Raw genomic sequence first — 21,540 nt, forward strand, 5'->3', positions numbered from 1 at the left:
TACTTAATATGGTTCCAATTCTCAGATCTAGCCGTGAGGCACTTGGTGCAGAACTCAATGGCGGTGGAGCAAAGGTGGCTTTACACCCAAACACTATCCTAAATTTGGTCCTGCCAAAAGGATTTTCTCTAGCAGCCAGGAACAGTGGGAGAGTAGAGCTATTCTTACCGCAGCCTCTTTCCAGCAATCATTTCCCCGTGCCACCCCCACCGCACCCCACTCCCCATGCTGGGAGCTGCAAGAGGATTGTCAAAAGCTGCTACACAGGCTTTACGCCACCCAGGGATCTTCCACTCTTACTCCTAATGTGGTTGTTTCTGTTTTTTTAAATACAATGTTTCACAAATCAAATCTAAATCAGTGCAAAAGGAGCACAATAGCAACTGCAGGTTGTGACAAAGCCCACAGATTTAAAAGTCAGTATTTCCAATCTGGAATAAATTATTCCATGAAAGGTAAAGAGGATTTTCAGGTTTAAATTCCCTTTATGCAAAACAGTTGTTTTGAGTGGCTGCCTTTGCCTTTACACACCCTGTCATCATCCTTCCGTCATGCTTCGTTTTCTATTTTTAAACCTATATTTTTTTCAGACTATTTGGTTTCAAAATTATATTTACATTTTCAACATCACTTAATGAGCTTATTTCATTGGTAGCACAAACCTAATTATGAGTCTCACCAGGGGCTCTTTTACCATCCATCTTTCCTCCAATTTAGGCTGATCAAAGATTGCTAGGCTATGAGAGAAGAGAACCACTTCAGCGGTTGCCCTGATGCAGCTTGAAATCAGTTTAACCATCTTAAATACAAATACTCTTTGCAGGTAACACTAGAGTTAATTTTTTACGGAGATCAGAGATTTACGTTGACTTTTTTTTTTAAACAAAATAATGCTTAGCCAATATTTTGGAGTGGGCTTGGCTGCTTCCTTTCCCATCCCCCACTGAATGCATCTAGCAACAACTATGTGTTTAAGTTCCACTAACTCGTCCACTCTCAATAATTATGATAACTAGTGGATTTGCACTATGAATCTTAAAAAGTAGGCTGCGTTTCTGAAAAGTAAATGCTCTCTGTGTTTCAGGCCTTTAATGTATTCTAAAATTGGTTCTGGTGGCTGCTTTTTTTTTTTCTTTTTTCCCTTTTTCCATTCTGTCCTTTGTTCAAGTGTAAAGCACTATCTAATTTTAAAAGAGTGCTACCAGATTTATCTTAGTTAATGTATTTCTGTGGGGAGAAGTGTGATCTAGCGGTTAGAGCACAGGTGTGGGAGCCAGGAATTCTTAAATTCTAACCTTGCCACTGGCTCCCGGTAGCTTTGGGTGAGTTATTTCAGGTCCCATTTTAAACTTTTGCCTCTAATTCTGAGTGCCTTAGTTGGTGGGTGGTCTGCTTTAGAAATTCAGAGGCATGATTTTTGTGACATTCTGAGTATCTGCAACAGTTGAAATTGAGGATACTACTGCAAAGCAAGCTCTCCATGTCCTAGATGAGGCACCTAAAATTATAAGCCACGTACCAAATTCAGTTTGAGCATAAACAACTGGCTTCAGTAGGAACTCCACGTCTGTATACCATGGCTCACTTTGGTCCAGTCTCCTATTCCATATCTATAAAAAGGAGAAAATACTCACCCCACATCTATGATGGGAGACTTAGTCCCTAACTTTGACACACAGTACAAAGGTGGAACTATCTCTGATCTCATTGTTATCCATGCAGAATCCTCACCTGAGCTATACTGGGTGCAAGGGTTGGGGTTCAGATGCTGGAGGGGTGCACGCTGAGGATTGATGTTCTAAATGGGTGTAACCTGCAACACATTAGCATGTGTTGCCAACCACACCGTATGCACAGGAGGGCAAGAGGCATGGCCATGAACATGCACAAAAGGCTGTGTTCCCTTAGGATTACAGAGCACCAGCAGGTGCTATAGCCAGAACGTATTCCTACTACTCAATAGCAAAAGACTGCTAGGAGCATATCTTTTCCTACTGCTGCATAAGTGTCCTGGGGTAGAAGGGGCTACCTGTGCCTTTTTCCTCCCCTTCCCTAACTCACCTATATAACACAGGATAGGGAGTTAGCAAACATGTCATTTTTATTCTGAATAACTATGATAATTTTTGAAGTTTCCTTGTTTCCTCACCCCATTGGTGAACTTTCATGTCCCATATGATCACATGGTGGTTGTAAGTGATTTTATGATCTCTCCACTATAACTATAGTGTTTGGTTCTCCATTTACTTACACCAGTTTTGCATGAGTGTAACTCTATACACATCAAAAGAATTACTCCTGACTTACACCCTCTATGTGAAAGAAGAATCTGATCCTTATGATTACTGCTGGAGGCTGCATTTATTTTTTTCAAATATTTATTGATACCGTTTGCAAACGGACACAAAAGAATGAAGCTATGAGCCCAGCCATAGGAAAGAGAATATATACAGAGCCTCATACCACAGCACAGAGTTTTTACACTCCCAGTTTTTCTTGATGTAAACCAACAAGGACACATACAATGAGTAAGAGAAACAAGATCAAAGAAACTACACAACAGCTCTTATATGGAGCACATTCTTCAATAATTATATAATATGGGCTGTGTGGGCGTGCCCCAGAATGTGGTGTATATGAGTGCTGCTGAGTGTGGCGTACCTCTCCAAATGGAGAGCAGTTTCTGTGGATGTAAAATCTCTGTAGTCCAACAGTCACAAGTGCAGCTGGGCTCAGCGGCACCCATCATATGCTTGGTGCTCATAGTACCTTTTCCTGTAAGGCTCTCAAAACACTACACAAAGTAGGTAAATATTAGAACTGGTTAAAAATGTGGGGCATGAAACCTATCAATGAAATAGAAATACTGATAGATGTGTGGATGCTGAAACTCTAGAACCCACTTCTGTGAATCCTAGAGAACGAGTTTCTATGGCCTCAAAGCTAGAAAATGCCTGCTGAAGTATACTGTTAGGGTTAGCTGTTTGTGTTCCTGTAATACCTAAAGGCCTCAACTGATATTAGGATCCCTTTATACTAGATGCTCTACAAGCATTTAGAAAACAACAGTGCATGTCCTAACATTTACAGAGGGGCAGTGTAATAGGGTGGTTACTCCGCTCCTGCCCTGAAGGGCTTAAAACAGCTCTGGGAGAGGGCTGTGGTAGGGGAAAAGCTGAGCTGAATGGGGAAGTGGCTGCAGCTGGGCTACACCCCAATCAGGCTACAGCTGGCCTGTACAAAAAGGCTGTGAGCCAGTGGTCCAAGGAAAGTCTTTCCTGAGGCTGGGAGAGAGCAGGGCCTGCCTGCAGACAGGGTACTGGAAGTGAAGCAGGGCTGGGGAAAGCCAAGGAAGCAGGGGAGCTTGAGGCTGGCAACTCCCTAGGCTGCAGGGCCTGGTGCAAGGCCCATCGAGGTACTGGGTGGCAGAGGAAGGCAGCAGGTCCAAGCCCCTTTGCTATGATGAATAGCTTTTACACTGCAGTCTGCCCCAGGGAGTGGGGGCTAGATGGTGACTGGCAGTAACCCTTGACTGAGGCAAGGTGGGGATAGAGGGTTGGGAGTTCCTCTGAATGGGGAGACCCTGAGACTGGGGGGGGTTATTGCCAGGGGCCAGCACCTTAAAGGCAAGGGGTACCAGGTTCTGGGAGGGACACAGGGGCCAGTGGTAGCATGACACTGGCCTGCAAAGGGTGCTCTGGAGAGCTAATTCCCTGAGATGACCAGCAGGAGGTGCCACAGGGTGAGTCCTGCATTGCCACAGGCAGAAAGGAATTATTATCCCCATTTTACTAATGGGGAGTTAAGGCACTGAGGGATGAAATGAGTCACCCAAGATTGCATGGAAATCTATGACAGAGCTTGATGCTGTACCCAGATCTCCTGTATCCCAGTCACCTGCCTTAATCACAAGGCCATCCTTCATCTTGAAGGTTCATGTTCCCATTATATTGGGGAAAATGTTTGGATTTTAGTTTTGATTTAAAAATCAATTCAGCTTGTCCCTTCTTTCTTATACAGGAACTGGTGTGCTTATGTCCACACCAGACTCTCACCTACCGTCGTAGTGGACAACATGGAAACCTTGACATCAGGCAAAGCAAAGCCATGTTCCTGGGCTATTGGATCCTGTACTGTGAGGTACGTAATCATTTGCAGAAATAGCATTTGCATGCACTTTAATTATGAAGGAGCAGGTAACCTGCTATTACTTTGAATGAAAAATAGCAATTCAATCCACCCTGCTCATAGCCCTAAGTCAAATATGGTGGGACAAGCATCTTGTATGATTCTTTGATCATATCAGTGTAAAATTCTGAAGCAAAACATAGTAGGTAACTTGGTGCAAATTGCTATTCAGCCACTGTACTAAGGACCAAATACTGGCCCTTCACCAGTCAGGCTAAACAGGAAGCTCTAAGAGGTCCCATGGAGGAAAGGAATCCTTGCCAGAGAATGACTGACTTGATGCAGACACTCATACTAGCAGCAGCTGAGGCACTTCCAGTCCCTCAATGTGGTGCTCCTTCTGCTAGTACAGAGCCTTCTATAGATGACTGGAAGTAGAGCTGCTGTCTGATTTTTTTTTTTCCCCCTCTCCCCCCCAGGTTTATTTGAAGAAAGGCATGTGAGAGCAGAGCTCTAAAGCACCCGGGCTATTTTGGTGCCTACGGGGTGGGGGCTGTGTGGGGCCCCAGGCCTCTGTGGTGGGGGCTGGCCCTGGCCTCTGTTGGGGGGTGAGGGGGCTGTGTGGGGTCCTGCCTCAGACCTCCATGGGAGTGGGGGAACTGGCTCCAGGCCTCTGGGGGGAGGCTGGCCACTTGCTGTGGGAAGTGGAGTGACCTGGCCCCAGCCTGCTCTGTTCCCCTGGCTCCCAGGCTTGCGGGGGAGTGGGAACTTGCTGGTGGCATGGCTGGGAGCCAGGGGAGGGGAGCAGGGTGGAGCCGGGTCTCTCTACTTGCCAGTGAGTGCAGGCCCGACCGCTTCTGCAGTCCTCAGGGCAGTGGAGGCAGGAAGGGGCAGGGGCCCTGGGGAAAAGCCAGAGCACGGGCTGGAGCAGCACATAGCTGCATGGGGCACCAGGAAATTTGATGCCCCAAATTTCCTGGTGCCCTATGCAGCTGTGTACTTTGCGTATGGGTAAGGACGGCCCTGCAAGCACCTATGTGGTCAGAGCCTCCCACACACAGCTTCCTTTCCAGCTCCCCACACCCACAGCTTCCCCACAATCACGAGGCCTTCCCCACACACATGGCACAGTCAGAGTGTGATCTGAAGGCAGTGGGTGTAGGGAGCTTGAAAGATTGAGCTGTCACATTGCCAGAAAACAGGTGTACATAAGTTTAGCAAAGCAGTGCTACTGGAAAGGAGTTGGTATTTGGTGGATGTGCAAAACTTGTGTAACTTATACCTGTTCTGTAGGGATCAAATTCAAATCTGAAGTGAGCAATTATAACTCCTACTGAAGGCAACAGAAGTTTCACTGTCTTAGACAAGTGGGGGGAGTTGATTATTTGTGTAGCATATGGCCTTTTGAGAACCATGGTGATTGTGCGCCTTTAAGGTGTGGAACATTATATGAAAGAGAATTCAAAATCCATCTCAGTTACAGATGTTGCAAATGGAGTTGGCTGAAGACTGAGCCCTAGGTGTAGTCTACTGATTAGGACCCAGTCACTGTGCTAAGCATATTCATATTGATGTGGCTGTAGCTGGATTGCCTCACTGGATTCTACAAATATTAGTTTTTAATAACCTGCTAGTAAAGCTGGGGCAGGGTTGGGGGAATGGGATGAAATTTTTGCAAAAAAAAGTTTTTGAAACATTTTATCTTGTTTTGGTGAAAAATTTCACAATTTGATTTTTCTATTTTTTGACCAGCTTTATCTTCCAGTCCCTCTTTTTTGGCCTGGACTTTTTCATGCATTGTCCACTTGGTGGAAGGATTGTGTACAGAGGACAAGATTCAAGTTTATCTTAGGAGCAGATGGAAGTTCAGCACTGCTGTCCTTCAGCTCCTTCTTTCCTTGTTTGTGATAACCTCCATCCAAGGCTAATTGCCTGTACTTAAGTTTTATTTCCAGAGTCCATCTGAATTTGGCCTGGGAGTGTGTTTTGATGGTTTCCCTAGTACACCTCCACTGCTACTTGAGGTGTGCCAAGGGAGAAATCCCCTAAGTGTCTGAGTTGTTCTAATCCAGAAGATAGGATTTATTGGATCTCAGTCTGTGGCTCTGACCACTAGGCTATAGCATTCTCTTGTACTGGAGTCTGCCTGTGGCTTTGCTACTGCCTGTGTGTAGCAGGTAAACTACTCTCCGCATTTTGGGAATACTTTAAGTGGCCATAACGTGTTACTAATACACTGTGCATGAGATGAATCTTGCAGTTGTAACCAGGGCCGGCTTTAGGCCGATTTGCCCGATTTCCAGGAATCGGGCCCCTCGCCTAAGAGGGCCCCACACCTTAGGTGCCTTTTTAACTTTTTTTACTTACCCCGGCTACAGTCTGCTCCAGGGTCTTCCATGGCCCCGCTCCCCTGACCAAAGCGCCAGCGGGAGCATAGCTGCACCACAGCCCCACTCTCCCAGCTGGAGCTCTGGCCGGAGCACAGCAAGCCACGCAGCCCCAGCTGGAGCTCCGGCCAGAGCGTGGCAAACCCTACCCTGCAGCCCTGCTCTCCCGGCTGGAGCTCTGGGCCCTTTAAATAGCCCCCAGAGCCCTTGGGTAGCAGGGGGGCTCCGGGGGCTATTTAAAGGGCCGGGGCTCCTGCTGCCTCTGCTGCTCCCTCTGCCTGCAGCCAGCTCTGCACCCCGTGCCCACAACCAGCCCTTGCCAAACCCCCTGCCCTGTCTCCAGCCAACCCCTGCCACCCCCCCTGCAGCCCTGCCCAAAGCCAGCCAGCCCCACACACACCCCTGCCCGCACCAGCCCTGCACTGCCCGCCCTGCCCGCATCCCCCTGCCCTGTCTCCAGCCAACCCCTGCTGCACCCCCCTGCCTGAAGCCAGCCAGTCCCGCACTCCCCTGTCTCCAGCCAGCCCTGCACCCCTTTCCCTGCCTGCAGCCAGACCCTACCTCCAGTCAGCCCCTGCCCTGTCTCCAACCAGCCCTATGTCCACTGCTGCCCTGCAGTTCCCAGGGCAGTAACCCTGCACACCTGCTTCAATGAGGGGGGCAGGGAGCAGCTGGGACCCACATATGTGCACACCCCCAGGAAGTGGCGGACCACACATGTGAAACAGCAGTCATTAATAACCAATCGACAGCATATATGATGCAATGTACATAATATATAACTTTATTATCCATATAGTTATGGAAAGTAAATAATACATGGAAGAAATGAGAGGCTTATTTTAACCCTTTTTTTCGTCATCCCTGCCAGGGCCCCGCCAAAAATGTTCGAATTGGGCCCCGCACTTCCTAAAGCCGGCCCTGGTTGTAACATTGTCTCTTCTAAGGTTTTTTATTCAAAAATTTCAGGATGCAAAAATCTGACTCTGTAGGAAAATAAGCTCTTTAGGCTGGTTGTGTAAGTATTGCACACAGTCTTACTCTTCTCTTCAGAACTCAGCCGTTTGGGGAACAAAGAGAAGCTTCTGGCAGCTGCAGAAAAGTGGACAATATAAGACTATCCCTTGTGAAGATGGTGTTGAGATTAACTGTAGAGTAAAACAAAATAGCATTTTAGAGTTCACTGGGAGGATGTTTTCTGACACAAACTTGGTGGATTTAATCTCCAAGTTTGCCCTCTTCTGGCAGCCTTTTAGATTGGGATTGTGCTGCTATAAAAGGACTGAATTCTGTGGCAGCTACCTTCAGAGCTCCTGAACTTTGTAACTTTGTCCCTGTCATTCGGGACAGTGTCTAGTAGACAGTAGCATTTTTATCACTGCTTGTGTTTGGGGTTTATATTTAGAAAGTTAAAAGGGATAGAGATATTTTTATATATAAATAATAAACACACACACTAGCTTCCAGTCTAGACTGATTGTTGTATGAAATTAAGGGGGGAAGAAACAAGAGACCAAATGCCCAAGAGCAATTGTGGCATGTGTGTGCTGTGTCTCTGATGAGCAAGCAACTCTAAGAACAAAATGGCTACTTTCTCTGCACTCAGGCAAAGTTCTTCATTATAAAGATGCAGTACACTTCAAATGGAGGCAGCACAGTTACACAGCTATATCTAAGTTCATTTGACTTTCCAATTGGCTCTTGGGTTCTTGCTTCCCATCCTCCCTCAGTTGTTCACCAAGAGCCCTCTGAAGCATCCATCTCTGCCTCACTCCACAAGGTTTTCCACCTTAAGTCAATTCCTTGAGGGACCACAGCTCACTTCCCTATTCAAATCTTGTACAATATCCATTGGAAAATAAACTGAGATATTCCACCTAGGAGAAGGCACTAAGAACATGAGATCTGCATGGAGCACCAGTGGGGAGTAGAATAGACTCTCAGCTGTTTTGCTGTTAGCAATATGCTGCACCGTAATTTCATGTTGTAGGAGGAGACATGTTTTAGGATATACAGGGAAGAGGAAGGCATCTAGAAGCCAAGTTGCAAAGTGATCACTGGAGCCTGAGAGAGAGAGACAGAGCCATGTATGGCTACGAAAACCTAACGAGGATCCTGGGAATCTGAGCAGAGGGAGTGGATGGCTATGAATATTTGGAACCAGAATTAATGTTCCAAACTCCACATTTGATAATTCATAGTCATGGCCATCTTTCAGGACTATGCATAATTTTACATCTTAAAGATGAGTCCTTACTCAATTTGCACTCTACCCTCGTGCACAACAGCAGCTGGCTTTTGCATGCAGGAAGAGGGACCATGCAAACACCAACTCTTTACTGTGGTGCATTTGCATCAGTAGAGTGGCTTTTTTTTCCAATGGACTGAAATGCCCTTATGAAACTTTCTTCTGAACAGGAGAGAAGGCGTAAGCTTTTAGTGGCGGTTTTTACTATGTCTGAGAGAGAGAGCATTTCTTGATGAATTTCAGAGAGAAATGTTACCAGTACAAAGTCTGCTTCAAGATAACACTGGACCTAATTCTGAAGTTCTTACCCAATTTATACACTTTCTCTATCATAGGTTTGGATGAACAAGGACTGAATAAAGACTCTGGGTGAAATGCCAATCCAGTTGAAGTCAACAGCAAAACTCCCGCTGACTTCAATGAAGTCAGGATTTCACCCTTCAAAATTTCTTGCTATATACAGCAGAGCATACACTATGACCCAGGGCCTTCCAATGTAACTAGATATTTTGGATTCCTGAATGTTTAGGTGCCCAATCTAAGATACCATAAAGGGGCCTGATTATTTTTTTAAAGAAAGCACTGAGTTAATCATCTGAAAATCAGGCCCCTTTAAGATGTCTGAAGTTGGGCACCCAGAATCAGTAGTTAGTATTGAAAATATATGAAGGGGTTTCTTGGTTTTCCTTCTTGTTGGAATGAAAGGAATTAAAAAATAACAAAGTAGTTGTAAAAAAAAATTCATAGGTGTAATGTGCTGATTACAGATCTATCTATTTATGATATTCAATATTCAGAGACAGACTCATAACATTTGATTTCCAACATCTTCATCTCCAGATCCCAGATGATGACCCGCCAAGCCTACAGAATCAAACATAAAATTGTGACATCACTGGAGTGGAAGTGCTGCCCTGGGTACAGTGGAGAAAAGTGTCAACCCAAAGGTGTGTTAGAGTTGTATTGATATGAATCCAATTCTTTTTAAAGAAAGAAAAGGCAATCTGATTCAAGAGCAAAAGTTTCAGATGAAAATCAGTCTAGTTGAGATCTCTTCCTCACAAAATGAAATCCATTAAAATCAGAAAAGTGCAGATTGGGCCAAAAATATTGGCAACATTTATTTACTGTCCCTGCCTTCAGTTTTTACTGTTCATGCCACATTATGCAGAGAGGGAAGAGAGAAATTACCCCCCTACCTCATCCCTAAATAAACAAAACTCATGAACTTAATTCTGATTCTATTGTGCAGAATCTGTATTAAATGCTTCACTACTCCTGTCTGACCTTTTTGGGGGGCAGAGAGGGTGTACAGAATTGCAGCCTTGGGGATATTAAATCAAGATCTTCCGCTGAGTACCTACTGTAAAATTAATCGACTTATAGTAGGCTGACTCTTTTGCCTTTTCAGATTCAGCCACTTGGAATATATTTCAGCCAGTAGGTAAGAGAATGTTCCTGATCCATTTTACCACTGAAGTCAATAGAAAAATTGTTGTTGATTTCAGTGGTAGCAGGATTGGACCTGCTGACTTTTACAAAAAGCCACACTGGATATTATACATGGCCTACATATAACTGTGCCTTTTTAATACAAAGCATGTAGTGTTTACCATTGCCCTGGTGATCAAACACATGGCAATGTGCTGTCATTTAACATCTGTATAACTGCTGCTACTTTGCTCCTGGCCTTAAACTGCTCTTGAAAAATAAGATGTGGCATTAGCATACATATTTTAAATGAATGACTATTAAGAGAGGCTATTAGATGTGGTAGGGAATTCCATCAACAGTGGTAAAATAGAGGCTGTGATTAAAAATTAATGTAGAGGAATGTAAAGAAGCCACAGCCATTCCCACTTAGGAGAGGGAAATATTGAAGAGTTAGGACCCAGCAGTCAGGGAAGTCTCTTACTGTATTGAAAGCTAGTGAGCATTGGATCAGGCTTTAATGTGGCATGATTTATATCCAAAACCCTGTTTGACATTTCCAGGGTTGACTTTTAAAAAACAAAACAAAACATGGACAGAACAGATTTTAAAAAATGAAGGCTTAAGGAGGCAAAGTACAATCAAAGTAACTGGTCCAGCATCAAGGAAATATGGGAAATGAGGTTCATACCCCAATTTGTTATATATTAGTATAGAAAAATAGAAAGGGGAGTTGTCCAGTTACAACTAGTGACCTAGAGTCAGAAATCCTGGCTTCTACTCTCAAATCTTCCACTAACTCGCTCTGACCTGGGAAAGTCATTTAACCACTCCATGTCTCAGTTTGCTCAGCTAGAAAAATGGGATGAGACATCTCACCAAGGCATAGAGAAGCTTAATGAATGAATGCTTGTAAAGCACCTGAAGGGCCGGCCTTGGATTAAGTGTTCTGTAAGGACAAAGTATTCCTCTTTTCTGTCTCCAGAATCCTGCCCAACCACTCCAAAGCCACTGACACCCACCTCACAAGCAGGGCTTTCAGCAAGTGAATCTGCAGAGTGGTGAGCCAGTGGCCATGTCCCCAGGCCTCCCTTTCACACAGCTGCAGAGAGAATAACTATGTACACAGTGTTCTGTCTCACACAGAGCTGAGTGGTCTATGTGGCCTCTCCTGACCTTGCCCTCTCTACATAGTAGAACTGTGGCTGCCTGAAGCATTTATGGGAGTCCCATGACTGAGTGCATCATGGGAGATATAGTCCAGTCACAGAGCCTGACCCATAAGGAAGAATGAACGAGATCATAAGGTTTTGGAATTATAAATTTAATGAAGCAATGTAGCACTGTAGGAAAGCTTAGTTTCATTTCAAGTCAATTCAGTATTAAACCTTTTGGGTCAGTTCAAAACAATATTTTGGTAGGGGAATATTGAAAAGTTTTTTCATCAAGAATGCCAAAACACAATGTTTCACCATGTCCAAATCAAAATGTTTTGTAACATTTTGTTCTGTTAAATAAAATAAAATCGTCACATTTTTGTCCCAATATGTGGTGAAAACAAATGCTGAAATATTGGAGTTTCCTCACAGGATAGAAGTTCTGACTTTTGCTCTGCTCTGCTTGCATAGAGTGCATTATGCACCACATCATTTCTGCACCCTCATGAATCTAGGTCAGGGTGCATCCAAATGCCGTATTGCAAGGAAAGGCAATAAGTTGATTTTAAGTGCATGGATTCAATTCTCTCACCCTCCCCCTCCCCCAAATTATTTCATCTATGCTGGCTGTGGCTTAGAGCACACACTATTCTCAGAATTGGGGAGAGTACAATAATACACTTTTTCCAGCAGATGGCTCTAAAATGTTCTGAACAGCAGCAAGCCACAGCATAGTGTAAAAGACACAAAGAAATTTAAGCACAGAACTGTCGGAAGGATTATAATAGGGATGGGGAGGATTCTTGTAATGAAACTCAAACTCCCCACAGTGATTCCCCTTTAGCTGCTCCTGCTGCATCAAAAATTATATTCAGAGAAAAAGATCTAATTTCCATATTTTAATACTTCCTGAAAATCATTTCATGCATATATGTATTTAAAAATACATGGGGCAATATATTGCATATCTAGCCCAAGATTTGCAAAGACAAGAGTCTGATGTTGGGCTCCTGAATAAGTGACCTAATTTTTCAGAAGTGCTGAGTGCCCAACAAGTGCTGCTGGTTGCTCAGCCCTTTTAAAGAATGGGCAGTTTAATTTATTATGTCTAAGAGTTGACTTAATAGGGTGACCAGATGTCCTGATTTTATAGAGACAGTCCTGATTTTTGGAGGCTTTTTCTTATATAGATGTAGTAGAGCGGCGCCGGGGCTCAACTCTCCTTGCGGGCGGAGGGGAGCCACACTGGCCCACCGCGCTCCGTTGGCTCGGGGCCCGTCCCTTGCTGCGGGGCGGAATGAACCCACAACAGTCAGCAAGTGGCCCAGGCAGGGCGGGGCAACACACACAGTCTACGCTCAGGCTTCGTCAGCAGGGCTGAGCACCGGGGAACAGCATATAGCCTCCACAGGTCAGGGGAGGGGGAGTCTGCCACCCTTGAAGGGGTGGCAGGGGGAACGCAGGCCCTCCCACTCCACTGCGTTCCAGCCCGGAGCCCTAGTAGCAGTTAACGCTGCTGACGGTCAGTGGGGAATCCTGACCGAAACACACTGACATCGGCTCAGGCGAGCCTGCAGCCTGATTGGGGTCAGCTGCCCCCGGGCCACTGCCAACCTCCCCCCCACTGGGTACCTGCCCTCTGCCAGCGTCGTCCGGGGGGTCCCAGACCATGGGTTCCTCAGGGTGTCCGGCGTCGGGAGGTCCAGTCCACTCCTCGGGGTACCGGGCGTCGGGAGGTCCGATCCACTCCTTGGGGTACCGGGCATCGGGAGGTCCAGGCAGCTCCTCCACAGGCCGAGCGTCGGACCGCTCAGTCGGCTCCTCTGAGTACTGGCCCCAGGGGAGGTCAGGCCAGTACCCCTCCAGGTACCGGGCACGGGGTAGGCTGGGCCCAGCAGGAGCTCGGACCTTAGCGTCTGCCTTCTCTGGCAGCCTCCTCCTAACTGAGCGCGGGGGCCAGGCTTTTGTACTTCCTGTCCCGCCCCCTGACTTCCAGGGGGCGGGGACAGGCGAGACGGGCCTTGGACTTCTTGTCCCGCCCCTTGACTTCCGGGGGCGGGGACAGGCGGCGGGGCCTCCGCCCGTGGCCGCACCTTCTCTGGCCTATGTCCCTCAGGAGCGCGGGGGAGTGGGGCCCCCTCGCTACAATAGACATCTATCACAACCTCACCCCCTGTCCTGACTTTTTTACACTTGCTGTCTGGTCACCCTAGGGTTTAAGAACCTAACTTCAGTCTTGTATTTTTTGAAAATCTTGGCCTAAATTTAACATGGTGGGTGACACTTTTAAAAGGCAGTCTCAAATTCCATATGTGCAATTTCTTCATTTAAATCTCTACGCTTCCTGTGCACAAAATTAAAGGCCAGACTGGCTGAGAAATCTAGCCTTAGACTTGTGGCCAATTCTCCCAATTATATGGGAAGCAAAAGAGCTGGATAGAAAGCAAAAGTTTTTGCCATTTGATGACTGTTTGCTGACCTATGGGGAAACAAATTTAATGATATCAGTCCAGTGCTCAGATTAGAACTGGCACTACGGACATCCTTGTGTCCAATGAATAGATAAGCATAGGGATTCAACTACCATCTTATCCCTCCAGATGGTTCTTTCAGAACAGGACTGAGGCATGTTAGTGGGATGCGGGGAGACAAGTAGCGTTGCTGCTGTCTGTTCGGGACCTGTTTAATGGATAAAGGATCTGAATTTCTAAAGTTGTCCATCACGTACCTTTCCCATATGGGCAGGTTATTCCATAACTGGTCACTCAGAGGAAAGTACAAGAAAATCCAGAAGCAGTTTGTCCTGGCTACAGATGGAGACAGGATAGGGGACTAGAGGGGCCACTAGTCTGATGCAGTATGGCAGTTCCCATTCTCATAGACATTAACTAGACAATTTAAAATGTTGGTGAAATAAACATGAAAGGAGAAATATAATTCCCTCAAACTCTAAAAGTGAATAGAAAGGATAAGGATCAGAAATGTGCAACCTGTCTGAAGCAGTTAACAAGCTGCTTGATTTGAATTTTTTTTTTTGAGTGGGGGAGATGAAAGATAAGATTGATTGAAAAATCTGGTGTCTTTATCAGTAAGGGTGCTGGTGAATACATTTGGAAAGACAAAGATTGGTTAATGAAAGAATAAAAGGATGTGGATCAGCAGGGCCTTTATCACAGGCAAGTAACAAACTCCACCATCATAGATGATATCACATCCCCACCTGATAAACACTCTATAATGTATTGGGATGAATGTAAGAGTTTAACTGCTATCAACAACCATGGTCAGAAGAAGGTAACAGAAGCTCTTGAAATCATAAACAGACCTTTCAATGTCTTACCCAACATGATTGCAGTTCTAATGGGTTCCATGGAACAGTCCAGGTGATAATTTGATGGCATGAGCACCTGTTCAGTAGCTAATTGATATTTCCCATATTCACTTACCCCATAATCAGCTCCTTGTATCTTTCTTAAATGTCATTGATTACCGTAACTATTATTATGAGGCTGATGGAATGGAGGGAAATTTATATATATGATTCATTCCATTTAATTACCTGCGAAAGTCAGGTTAGGACCAAACTAGATTTTAGTTCTTAACTAAAAATAGTCTCCCTAAATGTAGCCTTTTCAGCGTGTACTGTATTTGGGGTCAGAAATCCTGTCAACCAAATTATCACTCTTGCTCCTGTCCATAATCTTCCAACTAGAGCCAAGTTCTTTATGAAATATTTTGCACATTTACTAACTGTGTAGTGTCTATTTTGGCCACCCCTACTTAGTGTAAGTAGTACTTTACACCGCAAACCGTCCTATTGATTTCAGTAGTAAGATGGGCATAAGAGACAACATTGTCTAATGGTTAGAGCAGAGGCCTGGGAGGGAGGAAACCTTGGTTCCATTCTTGACTCTGCCAGTGGCTCCCTGTTTGACACAGACAAGACAATTACCTTTTCTGAGACTTTATTTCCCATCCTGTAGAATGAGAATAATACGATTTGCCTACTTGTGTAAAATGCTTTGAGAGCCTCATGTGAAAAGTGCCACAAACGTGCATAAACGGATGGAGTTCTCACCCAGCTGCCAGTATAGATGGTGGATGTTTTCCAAACCTACAACCTTTCTTGGATTTGCCTTTATTGTTAATTTAAATACCAATCAATATCAACTTTGGTCTAAGCTTTCTCCTCTGCATGGCTGTTCTGAGTTTTTCCTTGCAGAACCTCACTGTCCCTACCACTAGTTCTCTTTCCATTACAGACACACTCATACCTTAATACTGTAAGTTTGGAACTTATAGGACCCATCTGGTCTGGTTGCCAAAGACAGTCACCAGGTTGGCTCTACATCTCCATGAAAGTCCATACAGGACACCTTGTTATGAAGTGCAAAGTATGTATTGATTATTATACGAGTAATGGACAGGCTTCAAAAAGTTCAGACAGTTCCTACAAAATTTGGATATATGAATTTATCTGAACCTTTTCAGGTCTCCGTCTCTGCTCTTTTTCATCTTGCCTTTGCCTTTCTTCTCACTCCAAATAGATCCTTCTCCCTTCCCCTGTCCTCACCTTCCCTTTAGCCTGACTCTCAACTCCTTGTCCCTGAGCCCAAGGAGTTTGAATGCTATTCTAGGGTGTAGAGATCTCTAATCTAAATATTCCTTTTAATTCTGGCCAGATACTACCCTCATACAGAGCAATCTCCATGTCTTGCCTGAGTCAGATGAGCCCCTGAATGAATTGGGCAAGATTCATCCCTATTCAGTTTAGGTTCACCACTGAGGAGATTAGAGTGTGTTTGCTTTGGCAAGCTGCATTAGGGGTTCCAGAGGGAGAGAGGAGCTTTAAATGACAGTTGGGTTCATTAGGAATTGTACCAGCAAATGTTGCCCAGTGTATGTGCTGAATCAGCACATTCCATGATCATTCTCCTCCACCCCAGTAGTGCTTCACACCTGGAATTTCCATTGGTGATAGGGCCTCTGCAGAGGGAGAGTTGCAGGTACGTATGCACTGCTGTGCCCCTCAGTATTAGACTTCCTGTTGCTAAGGGCCCCTGCTTCTCAGGTTTCTCTTACCCATCCTGTGGCCCTCAAGAAGTCTCATAGACCCTGAGATCTAAACAAAGCAGCCAGCCCAGCAGATATACTGCTACAAAGAGAAGAAAAACAGGGGGAGGGAACTACGTATCTGAATCTTTCTTAATCTTAAAGTGTCTGTTTTAGTTTCCATTCACTTGAAGATTTGAGTGACCCTAGACATTGGAAAATCATACCCTAAATACTACTTGTTCTAAGGAAGCTAATATAACAGCAATTGTCTTAAATACATGATTACATAACTGTTTTCCTTCTTTTAGAAAATATCCTCTTTATATAGATAGGAAGTTATTATTTTATTAAATATTGTGGTTGATTTATAGAAAAATGCCCTGCAATACTTTAATATCGCCATTCTCTTCACACACAAAAGTTGTTTCCATTTAGAGAGGAGCTGCGGTACATAAAAGCCCTCATCTCAAATCTCCTTCCTCTTGTCCTGCTGTTGAGGGAAAGTTCAGATCCAAATATGAATCTTTACTTTGCAGCTCAGGCAAATCTGTTATTTCTATTGTAGCTTAACTCTTGGTAAAAGTGTATCCAATTAGCTCTGTTATTAACTGACAGGCATTATTATTAATTATAAGTGTGGCACTTTTTATCTGCTGCTCTCAAAATACTTGTAGTGGTAAAGCACAGATAACCCCAATTATATCTAGAGAAACTGAGGCACAGAGCAGCCACATGCAGGTCACCGAGCAAGTCAGATGTGAGTACCGATCCCTATCACTAGACTATGCTGCTTTCAGTATTCAATTAAGGTGACTTTCATTACCTTTCTGTACTTAGTTTGATGCTCAGCTCACAAAATGTATTGTTTATACAGTTCTGGTTTTTTAATATGTTTGATTTTTAATATGTTTGATATGGCAGAAATCCATTCTCTAGTCTTTGTTAGACACCAGCTGAAAATGTTGTTAGTTAGCCATCAGGCAAAGACATAAGATATTTTTATGTATTTAGTTTTGTTGTTTTATATCTGTCTAAGCCTCTACTCTAAATTTAATCCAGATTTCTGAATCTTCCTAATTATAGAGGAGGTTTAAACTTGTATTATCACCAACTTCTACAAATCACAATGAATTGCAACATCAATGAGACATTTATAATCTTCTCTGGTCAGAATTAAATCCAGTCGGTGTTTTCACCAATGGTCCACATGCTTTACAGATGGGCTAAGCTGCTAACTCAGAAATCACCACAAACAATTAGGTTTTGAAAGAGATAGAATGGAGAAATGAATGCAGTACCAATATTGCTGAGTACTGGATAAAGTAATCATGCTGAATGTTTTGCTTACCTCCTTTCCCCTCCCTGCCCCTCTTAGACCAAGAACATCAATTGCTTATACATAGCAACCAAGCTGAGAGCAACACAGCTATCAATGCGGAGACACAGGGAAACAAGCAGGACCCCAATGACCCAGGTCAGTAGTTGTAATTACTGTCATCTCTAACACAATCATTGTCAACACTATTTATTAGAGCTACTACAAAAGACTTTCCCAGCTGCCAAAAGCTCTGGAATGAAGCATCAGATTCTCTTGCAGACCTGTTCCACGGGTGGTGCTACTCTGAGAAGGGTGAGGGGAGGGAACTGAGTCAGAGCATGCAACTAAGAGAGTCAGCCTCCAAAATAAAAGCAAAACCCACTGTGTTACTGGCCACAATGCCTTTGTTTAAAAATATACATATTTAGTCCAGATCCGCAGGCAGGATAGCTTAGCACTGCATTGCAGAAGAAAGGAGAGTTATGCTGATTTACACCAGCTGAGAATTTAGCCTTCTCTGTTGCATATTTTCTTATTGGACTGATGTATTTATTCTAAACCAGTTCAGTAGCGTTTCTGCCTGAGTGCTCAACATTTGGCAAGAGGAGTTTGGTGTAACTTGAATGTCATCTTCTCAAATGGAATCAAAAGCAAGCTATATGATAATACTTTACAGCTCTGTTCTGAATAGAGTGTAATATGACCCCAGCTTATCGTGCTAATCATAATTGTCTCTCTGTTACTCTGTTCTTCCCTTCTCTTAGTTGCAACCACCTGTTGTCTATCATTTCATAGTTAGATTGTGAGGACTTTGGGGCGGAGATTGGCTCTTTTGTTATGCACATGTAGGCAGAGCTTAGCCAAGTCAGACCCCAACCAGTAACACAAGTAATTGTATTAAATCAGTAAGCTAAAGTCAGAGAGGACCTAATATTGATAAAGCTAGATACCGTAAGAGAGGCCCCCTTGCATACTGTATTCTCTTAGTATTGAATGCATACGCCTTGGCTATGCTCACTTCCCTTTTGTATTCATTTTCCACTACTATTTTATGTTGGAGTTTTATTAGCGTAAATGTTCCAGAAAGTGAATTCCACTGTAGCCTGTGGTAACAAAGTCAGGCTGGGCAGCTGCAAGAATGTGAGGGAAGGCAGGTATGATGATAAAGGCCCTTTTTCCTATAACCTACAATGATAAAGGCCCTTTTTCCTATAACCTGAGAAGGGACATCTTAGTCCAATTAGGCTGTCTGAGACCTTTAAAAGCTCCCTCCTCTGGTTAGCAAGGGGAAGGAGAGAGAAGCTGCTACAGGGCTAGTGGCAGCAAAGAGGTAGGCTTCTCTAAGGCGAGCAGCTGCAATCCTCCCTACGGTGGGAAATCCCAAAGCCAAGTGCCTGTTTAGGAGAAGGATTGATACCCTGTGGCCCACAGCAGGACAGCAACCCCCCATGAAAGGGGGTGGAGGGGAAAGGTATTCCCCTCTTTTGTTTTATGTTTGTAAAATGATTTATTTTTGTTTGCTGGAGAACCCTCCTTGAGCCTTTCCTGATCAGACCTACCTTGAAAGTATTGATAAGAAAATACAGAGGGGGAAGACTAACGCTGTCTAAGGTGGGGCTGATTTGACCCAGGCCTTGCTACTGCCGGAGGGGGAAGTGCAAAATCGGGCGAGACAGAGGAGGTACCTTGCCACACTGTACAAATAGTCAAGGAAACCAAATTTTATTCATGCCAGTGAGTGAATTACAAACATGTCCAATAAAATGACTTATCAGACCTCTCCAATTAGCCAGTAGTTTGTTTATTGGATACTCACAGAGAACTACTCATGATCAGTGCATGATGTTTTTTTATAAATCACAAAATAAATATGCTGAATACTTTGAGTGAAGAATATGTTTGAAGAAATTGTTTGTTTGCTTGTGATCAGGGGCAGCTCCAGGCACCAGCATGCCAAGCGTGTGCCTGGAGCAGCAAGCCCCGGGGGGTGCTCTGTCGGTTACCGTGAGGGCGGCAGGCAGGTTGCCTTTGGCAGCATGCCTGCAGAAGGTCCACTGGTCCGGCTGCTTCGGCAGACCTCCCGCAGACTGCCACCAAATTTGTGGGACCAGGGACCTCTTGAGGCAAGCCCCTGAAGGCAGCCTGCCTGCCATGCTTGGGGTGGCAAAATACCTAGAGCCGCCCCTGCTTGTGATATATTTATTCCCAAGAACGCTGCAAGACTCCATTTGCCAGATAGTTTACTGTAAAAAATTTGTTTGTTCCTCTCTAAATGGTGCTGTTACCTACATGTTGGCAGTCAGTGTGGGCAGCAGTGAACTGGTATAACTTCCGTGAATCATAGAATATCAGGGTTGGAAGGGACCTCAGGAGGTCATCTAGTCCAATCCCCGGTCAAAGCAGGACCAATTCCCAACTAAATCATCCCAGCTAGGGCTTTGTCAAGCCTGACCTTAAAAACCTTTAAGGAAGGAGATTCCACCACTTCCCTAGGTAACCCATTCCAGTGCTTCACCACCCTCCTAATGAAATAGTGTTTCCTAATATCCAACCTAACAGGGTGAGGTGCCAGAAAAGGAATCCACAGAGTGTGAAAGAAAGTGTAAGATATAAAGATAGATTACACCCTTCTGTTAGTTGCTTTTTCCTGTTGGTGTTTGACTTACACAGGCCTGCACTAGCTCATGGTGTAACAAGTACCCTGTTACTTACCTCTCCATTTACATCACCTCTGCATTTGGCTTTGTATCCCAATACACTTTACCAGATCAAATAGCAGTTATAGGTAAAATTCAGATCCTTATGTTTTATTTCTCAGCATGCCACTCCCCCTTTTTGGGAGATCCTTGCACATAGGGTGAGCAGAATGTCAAAATTCAGACCTGCTGTGCTGCTTGGGCAGGAGAATATTCTCCCTCCCCCTTAAATACCAAGAGTAAGAGAGAAAACAAAAGGAATAAGCAGCAGAGGAAAGATGTTGGCTGCCGGATAGACATACAAGAAGGGTGTTTCAAGTGGGAGCTACAGAAGGCTCTCATATCAACAACGGTGGTGAGATGGTGTGAAAAGACAAAGAAGAGCTCAACTGCAGACCATAAAATAGCAGTAAAAATTAACAGACAAATGAATGCACACCACTTTTTCTCTATTTTATTTCACTCCTAAATTCTTACAGTGCAAGTCTACCCTGAAAAGTGACTTTATAAAGATAGTATCTTAGGATTTCATGTGTATTGTCACTCAAAGGTTTTTAGATCAGATTTAGTCTGTTGACCAGTAAAAATATGTCTCCTGTGGCTACCAGCCCTGCAAACACATCCTGGGACAAGACACTCAAATCTTCCTGCCTCATGCTTCATTACCAGTTACACCAATTCTGCGTGCCAAATTCTGTTCTCACTTATACCTGTGCAACCCCATTTTCTGCAGACCATTGCCTTGTTATGCTTATCTAATTCTACTCTCTACAATGGGCAGCGAGGGGGAGGATCAACAAACATAACTGAGGAGAGAATCTGCAGATGTAATATAGTTAACAGTTCTCCCAATGATGCATGAGCCTAAATTGAATTCAACTTGCCTGCTCATTGCTGCAGTGTAAACAGGAGTGAAAAGTAGTCAAAAGCTCTTATTAATGTCACCAAGGCCAGTAGCTGATGAAAGACACATCTACACTGCAATCAGGGTGTAACTGTAGCACACAGACATACCCAAGCTGTCTTATTCTAGTTAGCTCAGGTAGTAATAGCAGTACAGACTTCAGAGCAGGCTAGTCACCTGAGTAAACCCAGGGCCTGTGCGGGCTTGTAGGGCCTG

General features: G+C 44.4%; 1 protein-coding gene across 2 annotated transcripts in view; it reads left to right on the top strand.

Annotated features, from left to right (window-relative positions):
- Positions 1–21,540, top strand: part of MMRN1 (multimerin 1) — a 60,144-nt gene that overhangs the window by 14,935 nt on the left and 23,669 nt on the right. For both annotated transcript variants that reach the window (XM_050943989.1, XM_050943988.1), the window contains exons 2-4: positions 4,021–4,140; positions 9,604–9,710; positions 17,782–17,880. In XM_050943989.1, coding sequence (XP_050799946.1) covers positions 4,021–4,140; positions 9,604–9,710; positions 17,782–17,880 — 326 coding nt within the window. The remainder of the gene's footprint in view (positions 1–4,020; positions 4,141–9,603; positions 9,711–17,781; positions 17,881–21,540) is intronic.

The sequence above is a fragment of the Gopherus flavomarginatus genome, chromosome 3 (genome assembly GCF_025201925.1).
Source record: "Gopherus flavomarginatus isolate rGopFla2 chromosome 3, rGopFla2.mat.asm, whole genome shotgun sequence".
NCBI classification, from domain to species: Eukaryota; Metazoa; Chordata; order Testudines; family Testudinidae; genus Gopherus; species Gopherus flavomarginatus.